The sequence below is a fragment of the Podarcis raffonei genome, chromosome 14, assembly GCF_027172205.1.
Source record: "Podarcis raffonei isolate rPodRaf1 chromosome 14, rPodRaf1.pri, whole genome shotgun sequence".
NCBI lineage: Eukaryota > Metazoa > Chordata > Lepidosauria > Squamata > Lacertidae > Podarcis > Podarcis raffonei.
In genome coordinates, this window is record NC_070615.1 from 16,644,923 (window position 1) to 16,660,986 (window position 16,064).

General features: G+C 46.1%; 1 protein-coding gene across 1 annotated transcript; it reads right to left on the reverse strand.

Annotated features, from left to right (window-relative positions):
• Positions 1–3,926: 3,926 nt before the first annotated feature.
• On the reverse strand, positions 3,927–12,075 carry LOC128401391 (uncharacterized). Its single transcript, XM_053364364.1, has 3 exons — positions 11,813–12,075; positions 6,976–7,242; positions 3,927–4,592 (listed from the first exon to the last, which is right to left on the reverse strand). Exons 1-3 carry the CDS (start codon positions 11,838–11,840, stop codon positions 3,934–3,936), a joined length of 954 nt encoding a protein of 317 aa, XP_053220339.1. The 5' UTR covers positions 11,841–12,075; the 3' UTR covers positions 3,927–3,933.
• Positions 12,076–16,064: the final 3,989 nt, after the last annotated feature.

Consider the following 16,064-nt stretch of genomic DNA (forward strand, 5'->3'; position numbering starts at 1 on the left):
TGGTGAAACAAACATACAAAAATGCATTGTATTAAGGGGGAAATGGGTTTGCCAAAATGAGTACATCAATCAGGCAAAATTGCAGATAAGAACTGCGTATGAAAAATTCACACCCAAAAATGCGGATGAATTTTTGTGAGGACATTGTGGGGGGCGGGATTGCAAACTGATGTTGAAACATGGAGAACTGGTTGGACAAATGAGCAACTGAGACCAGGTTGACGTATTATTAGCTTATACCTTCTCTCAAGTAAATGTGGCTAAAATTCAGCTTTCCCACACTTTCTGCCCTGACCAGGCGTCTGTTTGACAAGGGAGCACATGGTATTAGGAGTCATGTGTGGCCGGGCCTGCAGAATTCTATATCATTAAGTATCCAAACAAATCCCTGTGTTGCAAAGAGAACGTCAACAATGTCTAGGCAACACAATGACCATATACATATGTATTATATAATCTTTATAGAATTCCTTCAAATCATAAAAAGTTCAAAATGAAATCTTTAGTCTCAAAGACTCTGAAAATCTTTGAATGAAGCGAGGTACCAAACTTTGTACGGTGGAAGACAAGCTGTGAAGCTTTGTGTATTCAACAATGATGTCCAACACTGAACAGTAATTCCAGATCTTGACTACTGTTTCGTAGAATTCTTCGTCAGCGTGGTGGGTGGATATAGAATGTTTCATAAACCCATCTTATTTCAAATGAATGACTACATTATTACATGAGCACTGTTCCACAGCATTTGATATTTTCATTTAAGGGTATATACATTTATATACATTCCACCATATAAAGTTTAGTACCTTGCTTCATTTAAAGATTTTCAGAGACTTTGAGACTAAAGATTTCATTTTGAACTTTTTATGATTTGAAGGAATTCTATAAAGATTATCTATTACGTATGTATATGGTCATGGTGTTGCCTAGACACTGTTGAATTCTAGATCATGGCAGAAACCGTATGACACGGAAAATACCAGTTGCCAGGGAACAACAGTAGGGGAGAGCTGTTGCCTTCATGCTCTGCTTGTGAGCTTCCCAAAGGAATCTGGTTGGCCATAGCAGGGAGGAAATGCTTACCCTCTGCTCCAATCTACCAGAGGCCTTTTCACAATTGGGCAAATTCACGGAGGACAAGCTCTATCAGCAGGCATTGGTCATTCCAATTAAACTGAGCCGCCATGCTCAGGGAATGGGACGTTGCATTAGCATGGTCCTTTAGCTGGATCCAGCCAGGTTTTTCTTATGTTTTCTTGGCATGGTGATAGCTAGGCCAATAGTGAGCCAAATACCAGAGCTGTGCCTTTGAAATCTGGCCAGTAGATTATTCTTTTCAGATTTCACAATGTTTCAGTCTTTAGGAAGACACAAAATCTGCCTTTAATTGCCATGCCCTACAGCTAGAAATTATTGCAATTTGCAGGGGGGCTGGGGGAGATAACCAGGTTTCCCAACTCCATAAATTCCCCATCCGGCAACTTACAAAAAGCCAAATGAATAGGAAGTGTGTTTTGCTCCTTGATAAATATCTGGGTCATATTTGCATTATACATTTAAAGAGCTGTGATACCCCTTTAAGTAGTCATGGCTTCACCCAAAGAATTCTGGGAGCTGTAGTTTGTTAAGGGTGCTAGGCATTGTTAGGAAGAGACTGATTTTCCACTCGGCATCCTTAACAAACTACAGCACCCAGAATTCTTCAGAAATGAAACAGGGACCCTCTGATCTGAATCTCACTTCAGCCAGGAACTCACTAGATAGGCAAGGTGGTTTCTCTCAGCCTCACTCTTCCCCCGCCAAATCTGCAAAATGAGAATAATGATCATAGCTGTCAACTTTCAGATTTGAAAATAAGGGATCAGCAGCCCCGAAAATAAGGGAACAGCAGCCCCACCTGTCCCAGGGACAGTCTACGGGATATCTAACAATCCGGGATAGCAGCGGGAAGCAGCGGGAAACGGCACTGGAATTAGGGAATTTCCCACAAAAAAAGGGAAGGTTGACAGCTATGATAATGATACCATTATATGTTGCAGGGTGTTTGTTAAATGCTTTGAACACCTGAAAATACCATATACAGCAGTACCTCGGGTTAAGTACTTAATTCGTTCTGGAGGTCCGTTCTTAACCTGAAAACTGTTCTTAACCTGAAGCACCACTTTAGCTAATGGGGCCTCCCGCGGCCGCCGTGCGATTTCTGTTCTCATCCTGAAGCAAAGTTCTTAACCTGAGGTACTATTTCTGGGTTAGTGGAGTCTGTAACCTGAAGCGTACGTAACCTGAAGTGTATGTAACCCGAGGTACCACTGTAATGCTAAGTATTATTGGAACCTTCAAGCCCAGATCCAAAAGTTGGAGCTTGGACCAATGTTTTTGCCAAGAAATAAAAGCTAAGTGCCCTTTTAAGGGGAGGGGGGGATAAAAAGTGAGAGGAGACTAATCAGAGAAAAGGAGGAATCAGATTTCACACATTCAAAGAAAAATGAGACCCTATTTTGCAGATAAGAATTAAAAAGAGGTCCCCCTCTGCACAGCGATCTTCTCTAAGAAAAGACTTAAGATAGATTTATGCAAATATTTAAGTGCTGCAATCTCACTTTAACCAACAGAGGTCGCCTTTACACACCGATCACCTCTCTAATGCCTTTCCTATTGATCTTATCATGGAAACATTTTTGCACCGGGGATCATCAATACGCTCTGTGTATGTTCCACTTAATTCATAAAATGGCAATTTTAGAAATGCCATTTTGGATGCAAGCTCTATTTATAATGTCCAGGCATGGAGTGCCCTTGCAAACAGCAAAAAGGGCACATGATCCACATAGAACAGGCTTGGGCAAGGGGAAACTCAAGTTTTGCAGGGGGGGGGGAACCTTTTAGAAAGTGGTTTAACTATCAATGCCGCTTCCTAAAGAACCCTGAGAATTGTAGCTCTTTGAGGGGAAGAGGTGTCTCATAACAAACTACAGTTCCCAGGATTCGTTGGAGGAAGCCGTGGCTGTTTAGAGTGGTATGATACCGCTTTAAATGTGTCAGTTTGCATTTCTTAGTACAGAAAGTATTGATCTGATGTGTAGAGATCTTCCCTATTCGAATTAATTCAAGAGGGTTCTGGAAGCTTCTCTATGTGGAAGAAAGAAGCAGAAGGTTCCCGGTGTTTGGGTTATTCCTTCAGAGAAGCTGAGTACAGCTGGATTAAACTGGTTCTGTTATCTCTTTCAGTCAAGGCAGGGGTCAGCAAACTTTTTCAGCAAGGGGCCGGTCCACTGTCCCTCAGACCTTGTGGGGGGCCGGACTATATTTTGAAGGGGGGGAATGAATGAATTACTATGCCCCACAAATAACCCAGAGATGCATTTTAAATAAAGGCACACATTCTACTCATGTAAAAACACACTGATTCCTGGACCGTCGGTGGGCCGGATTTAGAAGGCAATTGGGCCGGATCCAGCCCCTGGGCCTTAGTTTGCCTACCCATCACTCAAGGTCATGCTGACTATCAAAGTAGGACCAGAAGGAGCCAGGGTTTCACTTTCTCTTCCTATCTCTTTTCCTTCTGGTGTGGTGTTCTGTACATAGTATGCTTAGTGTTGAGGTTAGACTTCTTATAAGTAATTGTAAGTTTCAGTTAAGTCTGCTGCAACTGGATTTCTTATGGACTGTGCCAGTCCTGAACGTATTGGATTTGTGACCTTTATGCTCATTTGCATTCAGTAGCGGTAAAGCTCTGCTGGATTAAATACAATTACCTCTGGTCTATTTTTGGGAATCCTGCAACATGTGTAAATTGTTTCTCTGCTAACGATACATTGGAATCTACTCCAGATCATACTGAGTAGAATTCAATGACAAAATGTATGGTGCAGATGGGGACTTCATGTGACTCTCAGAATGGCTGAAAAGGTTCACACAAAGAGCTATATCATGCTACAAACTCCGCCCGTTTTGGTTCTGGCCCCACCCACCAGCTGTGGCTCCACCCACCATCCAAGATGGTCTCTGTGTGGTTTTCCCAAAAGTCAATGGCCCCTCACAAAGTAGCCGCCCCCCATCCTTGCTGCAGAGGAACATGCACAATCTCTTTGCACACCTACCATTTTGTTTCACTTCAGGCTTAGCCAGATGTTTCTTTGTTTCGAGCATCCAGTTCCTTGAGGGCATCTTGGAGGGATTCATTTCAACCACCACTCCCACATTTCTCAGCAGCCGATGGACCCAGTGTAAGAACGAAGGCTTTACTTTGGAATGCAAGAGTTTGTGAGGATTCAGCTGGATTTGGGGTGGGTCATCTGGATGGTCACAGCTTTGGCGCTGAACGAGAGCAGCCGCCAAGCTAGGCCCGAAAGCTTTCACCAAGACATATCGGGAAAACTTCAGGAGCAGATCACACGTTCCTTGCTCAACCTCCATCTTCGCCGTCAAGTTCTGACTTGTTAACAACTGCATTTGCTCCTCGCGACTTAGCGGGCTGTTACTTCTGAGCGCGTCCATGAATTTAGAAGATTCAGAGGCCTCTGGGAGAATCCTCTGAAACAGCTCCTTATAATCTGTATCCCATAAAGAACTGTTTGGATTCAGGCTATTTTCTGAAACAATCATAAATATCGTAAGAACTCTGTTTGTGGCACTTCATTGCCCCTAAAATATTTATTTTTCCAATAGGTTATCACAAGATTCATTTGACCACATGCAGCTGTATTTAAAATGCACCCCGTTAACATATACTCTCAGGACCCAGAATAACTTTTAGGTGTGTTTTCTCCCATTATATACTAAATATAATAAATGAATAAGCACCTCCCTGTTCTGTAAGAGCAGCTCAGAAAGGTTCACTGAGGTCCAGCTTCAAGGGCCTTCTGCCTAGTTCCCTCCCTGCAAGAAGTGAGGTTGCAGGGAACCAGGCAGAGGGCCTTCTCAGTAGTGGCACCTGCCCTGTGGAATGCCCTCCCACCAGATGCCAAGGAAATAAACAACTACAGTCATACCTTGGGTTGAATGTGCTTCAGGTTGAGCACATTCGAGTTGCACTCCTTGGCAACCCGGAAGTAACAGAGCGCATAACTTCCGGGTTTCGCCGCTTGCGCATGTGCAGACGCTCAAAATGACGTCATGCGCATGCGCAGCGAAAAGTGACACGTGCGTGCGCAGACATACCGTCGTTAGTTACGTTTGCTTCTAGATGCGAACGGGTCTCGGGAACGGATCCCGTTCGTATCCAGAGGTACCACTGTACCTGACTTTTAGAAGACATCTGAAAGCAGCCCTATTTAGGAAAGTTTTTAATGTTGGATGTTTTATCGCGTTTTTAATATTCTGTTGGGAGCCATCCAGAGTGGCTGGGGAAACGGTCATGAAATAAGGCACCGAGGAGATCCCTGATGGATCAAGGCAAAGGCCCATCTAGTCAGACATTCTGTTCTCACAGCTGCCAGGACACAGATGTGGAATCTCAAGCTCAGATGTGGGCCTCTGGATCTCTCTATTTGGCCCAGTCCACACCCTCTATCATCATGCTACACCCCTTAATGGCCCATTGTGTACCCTCCTCAAGTATTTTTGCCTGGCTGGACTGAGTCCTTGCAGTGCGAAAATACCTCACACTTGTCTGGATGGAAGACAAAGTGATTAGGGTGGTTGTATGTGGAAACCTCTGACTTTTTCTGTACAAACTAAAGGTTCACTCCTGTTGCTCACTTCTGCCTCTGGTTCCTCCCAGCACAGGCATGTGGCCCCCAGGAGGTTGCCCAAGATGTAAAGTGGCCCTCGAGCTGAGTTAGATCCCCTGCTCCTGAATCATAGCACCCAACTCCTAGGGGCCAAGGTCCCTTTGGCCCACCAATAAAAAAACTGAGGAGGCCACCCTCCAACCCAAAGTTGATGGGCATCACCATTCAAATACTGTGCCTGTGAGATGTCTTGAGATCAATTATGTGGAGTGGGGCTCAGCTGCCCCCCAATAGTAATAGTAATTTATTATTTGTACCCCACCCATCTGGCTGGGTTTCCCCAGCAACTCTGGGCGGCTTCCAACAAAGATTAAAAATACATTAAAATGTCACACATTAAAAACTTCCCTGAAAAGGGCTGCCTTCAGATGTCTTCTAAATGTCAGGTAGTTGTTTATTTCCTTGACATCTGATGGGAGGGCGCTCCACAGGGCAGGCGCCACTATTGAGAAGGCCCTCTGCCTGGTTCCCTGTAACCTCACTTCTTAACCGCCAGACGGCCCTCGGAGCTGGACCTCAGTGCCCAGGCTGAACAACAGGGGTGGAGGTGTTCCTTCAGGGATACTGGGACAAGGCCATTTAGGGCTTTAAAGGTCAGCACCAACACCTTGAATTGTGCTCGGAAACGTACTAGGAGCCAATGTAGGTCTTTCAGGACCGGTGTTATATGGCCGCCCCCAGTCACCAGTCTAGCTGCCGCATTCTGGATTAGTTGTAGTTTCTGGGTCACCTTCAAAGGAGGCCCCTGTGGAGCGCATTGCTTTTATTAAAGTTTGCAGCCCTTCCCTGAATGAAGGGAAGTACAGTTGTACCTTGGTTGGCGAACGCCTTGCGACTCAAACATTTTGGCTCCCGAATGCTGCAAACTTGGAAGTGAGTGTTCCAGTTTGCAAATGTTCTTTGGAACCCAAACGTCCGACACAGCTTCCGATTGGCTGCAGGAGCTTCCTGCAGCCAATCAGAAGCCGTGCCTTGGTTCTCGAACGTTTTGGAAGCATTCTTTCATGATGGGTGCTTTAGCTGAGATTCCTGCATCGCAGGGGGTTAGACTAGATGACTCTTGGGGTCTCTTCCAACTCTACAATTCTATGCTCTGTCCTGAATCTTCAAACATTCCGCTTCCTTGTGGAAACAGCCCCATCCACAAAACTGGGAATTCACTTGGATTCCATTGGCCATGTAGGGGTAAAGCAGATTTATTTCATCAGGGAAATGGATTTAAATGGTTGTTTAAATGTCTTACGTAAGCACCTGGCCGGCATGCAGGCAGACAGGAGGAGGAGACAGCCGGCTAATGCCAGGACACTGGACACAGGCACATGGTGGTAAGCTTGGTCCCTCCAATGGTGCCCCCATTTCTCAGATCCTCTTCTTGGTCGAAGGGAGGGTGACTTTGGAAGTTCCCAAAGGAACAAATGGGTCAGTCTGGTCCCCCAAGGGTCTGTTCCTGCTGGCAGCAGCTTCTTAGAGGGAGGGAGCAGGAGAGAAGCAGCCCAGGGCCAGGGAAACCCTGCAAGAAACATAGAACACAGCTTTCCTCTCCGGAATCTGTACACTTTCTTCCTCAATGGGAGAGGATTTGCTTTGTAGGCAGAAGGTCCTGGTTTCAACCCCTGGTCTAGATCAGAGGTCAGCAAACTTTTTCAGCAGGGGGCCAGTCCACTGTCCCTCAGACCTTGTGGGGGGCTGGACTATATTTTGGAAAAAAAATAATGAACATATTCCTATGCCCCACAAATAACCCAGAGATGCATTTTAAATAAAAGGACACTGTGGTGTTTGCCTCCTAGGTGTGTGACATCATACTGGGTTCATAAGGAAAGGGTTAACTAATTGTAAAATGACTAACCAATAGGAACCCAAAGGGAGTAGTTAGAATTAGAGTTAGAGTTGTTAATAAGTCAGTCTGGAGTTAGAGAAGACACAGAGAGGATAAGTCTGCTAGTCTGATGTGGGAGAGTGAGAGAATCTGTTAAGAGGAGTCATTCAAACAGTTGATATAATCAGTCAGAAGGTATTAGGAAGGTATAGGCCGGTAAAGAAACTAAAGTTAAGAAACTGACAAGAATATTATCTGAGAAACCATAAACTTGTTAATACTTATAAAATAAACTTGTTTATTTGGTTCAATTTTAACAACCATCTGGACTCAGTGTTTTACCCGAGAGTAATGGGTTGGTGGCAGCGGGGAAGTAATCACAGTGGTGGCACAGGGATCAATAGACCGTCAAACATCCGGGGACCCTGTGTGATCGCCACAGACACATTCTACTCATGTAAAAACACGCTGATTCCCGGACTGTCCGCGGACCGGATTTAGAAGGCGATTGGGCAGCATCCGGGCCCCGGGCCTTAGTTTGCCTACCCACGCTCTAGGTAGATCAAGGAGGGAATCCTGTCTGAAATCCTTGGCAGCTGCTGCCACAGGGTAGACAAACTTAGTTACAGGGTCCAATTCTGGCGCATTACAATGCTGACTCCTATGTTTGACCTTTTAGGGAAGGACCACAGCACAGAGGCAGAGCTCCTGCCAGTGGGAGACCTATGTTTATGGGGCCCTGAACATCGAACAGTTGTGGGGACCCCTTTCCAACCAGCAATGAGGTCTGGGTAACCCCTGTTAGCTTCTTCAGTTGGGTTGTTCCATGACAGATCACTGCATAAAATAAATTTAAAATACTACATCTCAGATTTTGATTAAAATGGCTGTCCAGGATTATCTCACCCGTCAAAATCACTGGGGTGAATAAAAATGCCCTATGTTTTATAGCTTTCAAGCCCCACATTGGGCAAAAGATTCCTGCCTTGCAGGAGGTTGGACTAAATGACCCTCAAGGTCCCTCTGAACTCTACCATTCTAAGATACTATTTGGGGTGTGTATATGTGAAAATGAGGGAAATGTTCTATACATGCACGATGCATCATTGAATGATGAACTGACACCTAGAAAAGACCACAGTCAGTATAATACTTCATCTTAAGACACCTATGAGAAAGCATACTACACAAAGCACAAAATACACTTCATTCCAGCACTGCAAAGGATTGGACTAGGTGAAACTTGGGCTCCTTTCCAACTCTACGAGTCTTTATTTTTTCTGGTTTTTTGAGCAACATATTCACATTCAGTTTCATCATTGGAGAGCATAGCAGATCCACCACTTACCGCCAGTTAATAGTGTGGTGGACTCACCCCGCTAATTGCCCCCCAAATTATATAGAGCACACACAATTCAATGTTTGCCAGTTACACTGAGTTTGACAATTTACCACAAGCTATCGTGTGGGGAAAGAAATAGAGGCAGTGAGAGATTTTACTTTCTTGGGCTCCATGATCACTGCAGATGGTGACAGCAGTCACAAAATTAAAAGACGCCTGCTTCTTGGGAGAAAAGCAATGACAAACCTAAACAGCATCTTAAAAATCAGAGACATCACCTTGCCGACAAAGGTCCATATAGTTAAAGCTATGGTTTCCCCAATAGTGATGTAGTGAGAGCTGGTCCATAAGGAAGGCTGATCGCCAAAGAATTGTCAGGCATTCATTCCCAAACAACGGCTTATCGTGTAGCAGCAAGAATTCCGGTGGACAGGGAGAAAGCTGTGATTGATGCTGCTGCCATGTGACTGCAAACTAAGCCATGGTTTGGCTTAGTGCTGCATCAGAACTTGGGGTAAATGATTTGTTTCTCCCAAACAAACCATGAGTGGTAGAGCCAAGAACAAACCTTGGTTACAGCTCATGGTTTGTTTGGAGTGAGACAAACCAAAAGCCTGTGTTCACCTGTAATGGTTAGATAAATCATGGTTTAGCTCTCATGACTGTGATTTTCTCCCTGTGCAACAACATACTTGCTTGTTCCAATTGAACTGTTAGCTTAGTATTATGGGTAGACCCCACATGGTTTGTATGGAAGTGAGAGCTGGACCATAAAGAAAGCTGATCACCAAAGAATTGATGCTTTTGAATTGTGGTGCTGGAGGAGACTCTTGAGAGTCCCATGGACTGCAAGAAGATCAAACCTCTCCATTCTTAAGGAAATCAGCCCTGAGTGCTCACTGGAAGGACAGATCGTGAAGCTGAGGCTCCAATACTTTGGCCACCTCATGAGAAGAGAAGACTCCCTGGAAAAGACCCTGATTATGGGAATGATGGAGGGCACAAGGAGAAGGGGACAACAGAGGACGAGATGGTTGGACAGTGTTCTCGAAGCTACCAGCATGAGTTTGACCAAACTGCGGGAGGCAGTGGAAGACAGGAGTGCCTGGCGTGCTCTGGTCCATGGGGTCCCGAAGAGTCGGACATGACTAAAGGACTAAACAACAAGAACAACAAATTGTGGGGGGGGGGGACTTGTGTGAGGGTTGCTGGGCTGCAATCGTGCAGTTTGGGAATCTGTAGTTTTAGACTTCGGAAGGTTCTCCCCTAGAAATGGTTTTAGTGAACAGCCTTTAAAACTGTAATGACAACCTGCTCATGTTGCCTTTCATTCTGCTGGACTTCTTACCCCCAGAGTCCTGCCCTGTGGGGACCACCGCAGGACGAGTGAAATGACTCCAGAATACATTTTAGCGCCATCCCTGCAGACGGGAAGCTAATGCAGAGTTTTCCCTAGACAGGAAGAGCAGCTGCTAAAATCTCCTTGGGGGTTGGGATGCCCGGATCACGGTCTCTCTGTCTCGCCGCCTCCACCGGTCCAGGGAATGAGCTTCATTCACTCTCACTGCCTAGGAAGGCGAGGCATGTTTGCAATGCTCAGGAAGAGGGGCGCGGGAAGGACCGTCTAAGGACAAGCGAGCCGCTCCTCCCGGCAACCGGCTGAGGCTTCCCTTGCAACAGCTGCAGCCCCTCGGATTCTCTTTTCAAGACCTGAGCAGGCGGCGAATATGAGCCGGGCGCACATGGAGATGAAACGCATTCGGTGCGCACCCACCCCCTTGGAAGAATTCTGGGCACTGTGGTTTCTTAAGGGTTGGTGGGCATCGTAGCACTGCGAAGGGTAAACTACAGGGCCCATAAGTCTTTGGGGGGTCGGGTGGAAATAAATGCGCTTTAAAGGCTTACTGTTCCAGAACGCGCGCACGTGCCTTGGAAGATTCCTTGGCGCATCCAGGACTCCTATCCTGGATCACTCATTAACAAACTGCATAGCCATGAAAAAGGGTAAAAGGCGGATCCAGCTGATTTAAACGGATCCTCATGAATTCATATGATTTTTTCATTCAAGTTAAATAAAACCACCATGACACTGTAGACCATGTCTTACTCTGTAGGCAGCATAAAATCATGCATCAACTGTTTCGTGGGGCCGCAGGGGCGCAAAAACATGGTTAAAAACACGGATCCTCATGATTTTTGCACTAGATCAGCCCAAAGCGATCCTCCCCAAATTGGAAGGACGCAACGAGGTGGCTCTTCGTGCAGTCCCGATCCCATGCATGGTTACTCAAGAGCAAGCTCCGTTGAGGTTTGCTCCCCAGCAAAGTGTGCCGGGGATTGCAGCCTTGTGGCTCGATCCCCAGGCGCAGTTAAATTTGGCAAGCGAGTCCATCCGGCTAACTGAAATGAAACTTACTCCCAAGGAAGTGTCCTTAGGATCGCAGCCGAGCTAGTCCATCCCAGCTTAGGCGCAGTTCGCCGGAAGTCCCACCGAAGCCATCATTCCCCCTAAGCGTGCCTAGATTTCCAGCCGAATAGGCCCCGATCCACTTGCTCTCGTTACTCGGGAGTCAGCCGCAAGAAGGGGCACGAGACGTACTCTTCCTGCCCCGCCCCCCCCCCAAGGATGCCCCCATAGGATTCCCGCCGCCCGGCCCGATCCACGTGCACACGGGAGCCTGAGTAACGTGAGTGGACATTTATCCCAAGAGAGAACGCAGCGGGCCGGACAGCCTTGGTCTGAACCTAGGCAGAGAGGCACTTTTGCAATGCTCTTTTTGCGCCCTGATGAGGGAGTCTCCGGGAGGAGCTAAAGGACCAGGCAGGAGGAGCTTGGGCTGCCACGCTTTCCTATCGGCGCCCACACCCCTCTACGTGGAACTGGGCTGCGGGTTCGAGTCCTACCCTCTCTCTCCTCACCTGGACGGTCGCGTCGTCTGTGCAACATCTTGCAAAGGACGGTGGCAGCTGATCTTTCCCGCACGGCCTCTCTCTATCTCTCTTCCTCCTCAGCAGACGCCTCCGCCGCCTTCAACTGCAGCCAACTTGGAAAAAGGCAATGTAACTAGCTGCGAGGCTTGCGGCCCTTCAGCCTCTTTGCATTTTAAGTGCCAAAACTTAGGCTGTCCCCAAGGCGAGATGATGCGAGGCCACCTCCCTCCCGCGTAGCTGCTTAGCAAAGAGCGATCTTCAGCTTGCAATCAATTTTGCACCCCGTTTCTATCCTTGCTTTTAGCTTCACCGTGTCTCCAAGGCACCCAAAACCATTAAAAATAAAAATAAGGATTACTCATCCTAATAAACACACACCGGACGTGCACCTCGCGTCTGCTTTCCAAATTTACCCGGCGGCTGTACTCTGAATAACCTGGTTTGCGTTATTTATTTTCTCTCCTTCGCCGAGGTTTCAGGAGTTGCCGTCGATGCAAAATTCCAAGCCTGCGTGCCCTTCTTTCACACCTTCATCCAAAACTAAACTAGCCTTTAGCCGAAGAAAAACACACAAAAAAACTAGGGCTGCTGCAGTTCTGTTCCAACTCACCTGGGACTGAGCCCCATTTAATTCAATGGGATCGACTTTGCAGGTGTTGAATAGTGCTCTCTGCAGGGCTATCAAGCAGTGATGCTGACTCCAAATGATCACCTGTGCTTTGACCAATCAATTCAGGTTAGATAAAGGTCTAGACTGCTTCTGTAGACTTGCAAGTTGTATAGCATTTCTCCAAAGGCAAGATGTCCCTGCTGGCAGCTTCTTTTTGTGAAGGGCTCTCAATTACATAATACTGGGGGTCCTGCCCCAGTGGTGGTGGGGAGATTGGGACAGGTGACATGAGAGGGGGCAGCTGGGCTGGCCGGGAAATATGGCCAGGCCCCTATTTCAGGGTGGGAGTGAGGAGGGGGGTAGCCTTCAGTGGGGGTGGGTGGGTTGAGTTTGGAAGTATTTTCAGGGTGGGAAGAGGTTCATGATGGAGGCATGTTCTTGTTTTATATTATGTATTTTGCTTTTATATTGTGATTTTATGTTACAAACCGCCCCAAGACCTGCAAGTATAGGGAGGTACAGTGGTACCTCGGGTTACATACGCTTCAGGTTACAGACTCCGCTAACCCAGAAATAGCGCTTCAGGTTAAGAACTTTGCTTCAGGATGAGAAGAGAAATTGTGCTCTGGCGGTGCAGCAGCAGCAGCAGGAGGCCCCATTAGCTAAAGTGGTGCTTCAGGTTAAGAACAGTTTCAGGTTAAGTACGGACCTCCGGAACAAATTAAGTACTTAACCTGAGGTACCACTGTATACAAATTGTAATCATCATCATCATCCCATCTGAATTTTGCATTTGCATTTCCTTCTGACCTCTTTTCGCCACATATAACACGCTCATGATTAACATTCAGGAGGAATTTTTGAACATTCCTGCTTGCCCAGGCATTTGTTGGCCGAAAAATACTGTTCCTGGCAATCTTGAAATTATTAGCTTATGAGGGCATGTGGGTGTTTTAAAAAGCTTTTAGATATGTTTGTATGTGTTCTCACTAGGCTTTATTTATTCATCGCTGTTTGCTGCCCTGGACTCCGTTGGGTGAGGTAGAAATGTAAATAATAAAATGATGGAGTGGACCCATGAAAGCTTATGCCATACATTAGCTTGTCCTTAAGGTGCTACATGTCTCTCTAAAGCTCCTGTGATGATGCAAGGATTTATGACATCGGAACTCACTCTTTTAATACCATGCACCCCAAACCAGCAAAATGTTGAAAGCTATGTAAATATCATTTTTGTGAGAAGGGATAAAAGTCTTCTGTAGGCAATCTTTTAAAGGTATTTACTGTGGCTGTAGAAAGGGAATGAAATTCAAGTTCGGAGGATGAAAACTTATGGTGGAAGCGTTGAGTTTGTTTGTTTGCTAATTCCTCCCCGCCATATATAAATTCAGCAGAGGGAAAACCCCAGCCTACTGCAGTATAACACCTCCATAGATTTTTGCTATAAGGAATCTCATTGCAGTGGACTGAAAAAGACCAATTATCCCATAAGGCCAAGAGACAAATGAGAACTTACTCAGCATTTGAGCAGAATAGGTAGGTAGTACTATAGTAGTGGGGACGTGGGTGGCGCTGTGGGTAAAAGCCTCAGCGCCTAGGGCTTGCCGATCGAAAGGTCGGCGGTTCGAATCCCCGCAGCGGGGTGCGCTCCCATTGTTCGGTCCCAGCGCCTTCCAACCTAGCAGTTCGAAAGCACTCCCGGGTGCAAGTAGATAAATAGGGACCGCTTACTAGCGGGAAGGTAAATGGCGTTTCCGTGTGCGGCTCTGGCTCGCCAGAGCAGCGATGTCACGCTGGCCACGTGACCCGGAAGTGTCTGCGGACAGCGCTGGCCCCCGGCCTCTTGAGTGAGATGGGCGCACAACCCTAGAGTCTGTCAAGACCTTTACCTTTTTTACTATAGCAGTGATGGTAAACACATAGTGTGCGCGCAAGTTGCTCATGAATAAGGGTTAATGTGCACAAAAAGGAACTGCAGGTATCCACTTTTTTTACGCTTATTAAAGATGCTACTTTGGTTGGCCAAAAACGGGTTGCTTTTAAGAGTTTGAGACTTTTCTTCTGTTCTTTTCTCTCATTTGAAACAGGGAACATGTAATCTAGTTACAGTACAAGAAAATGCATTACAGAATGTTCTTGAGTGAGGAACCTTAGCCAAGGGGTGCTGCATCCACAGAGGCCTTCATATAATTTAAAAGGGACTAATCAGACCCTTCTCCTCTGGGTTTCCCTGAGCGCTGAGCTGGGGCAAGTGGTTATTGGGGGAGAGGATTTTTCCAGCACTTTGTGTCCTGGCTTTGGAATGCTTTGCTGGCACCAGGCAAACCCTTAATATTTGTTTTACTTGGATTATTATTTTTTTGTCTTTTATAGGCTTGTATTAGTCATTTTATTTCCAGTTAGCCATGCAAATACAACTAAGTTTTGTGGCACCTTAAAGAGTAACAGATTTATTAAAGAAACAGCTTCCATAGTGCTGCAGCAAGAAAACTGCTAGCACATTTGCAAAGCTAGGCAGAGTCTGGTATGGTTTCAAACTGGATGGGGAACAACATGTGGTTATTCCTGTATTGTAGGGGGTTGGTCTAGATGATCCTTGGGTCCCTTCCAATTTAATGACTACACAAGAGCTTAAGCCCTAAGAAGTTTGGATCATCTTTTTAAGGTGCCAGAAGACTTCAGTTATTTTATGGTGTTGATAATAATTTGAAGAATGGAGTACAAATCTAAATAAAATAAAAATCGCTGGATATAAGTTTAGAACTAGACTGGCTATTTCAGAGATTGACTTGCTCCCTAGATACTGTGGATTAACAGGAAGACGTTTTCTTCTCGTGTGTTCCGGGTACTGAAAGGAAGCACCAGTCTAATGTTAATTACTCTGCCCCTGCGGTTTCATGAAATCAAATCCGTACACACTTGAAGTACTGACATGAGTTAATTGCATTCCTGTCAAAGCAAGGCCACGATGGCCAAACTGAAACACAAGTGCCAAGCTGGGATTTCCAATGAGTGAATAGTTCCCTCTGAGCTGATCAAGTGTCACTCATAAGCAGTTGCATTACACAAGTCAAAAGGAAGGCTTCCGTTTTAGTGTACTGTACTGTAACAGTCACATTCCTTAACATGAGGATGGTGTATAATAAATAGCCCTTCGGGGTAGATTAGGCCAACAGCAGCCTGCATCCTGTGTCCCAAGGAATGGGGGGCTCAATCGGCAAGGACAGCAGGCTAAGGATCTATGAAAGACAACTTGCAAGTTCACTGCTGATCTTCTGCAGCAATTGTGGAAGTAACTGCCACTGCCCCTAGAACATGCAGCAGACTGCAATGTGCTGGAAAGGGCCAATCTGTTCTGGTGATGTGCAAGGGGTCCATGAAGGCAAAAAGTCTGAATGCCCCTGGACTGGGATACAATGGCTGCCTTGTTCAGCTTTGAAGATGCCTTCAGCTGAGTCACATCACCATGCCCTCCAACATTTCTCTGATGAAAATAGGGATGTCCTATTCTATAGTGGTAGTAATAATAACAATTTTATTATTTATACCCCGCCTAGCTGACATTAAAAAACTTCCCCAAGCCTTCAAGGTTGTAGAGTTATCTCCTTGGCTCAGGGGTTGCATAACCCT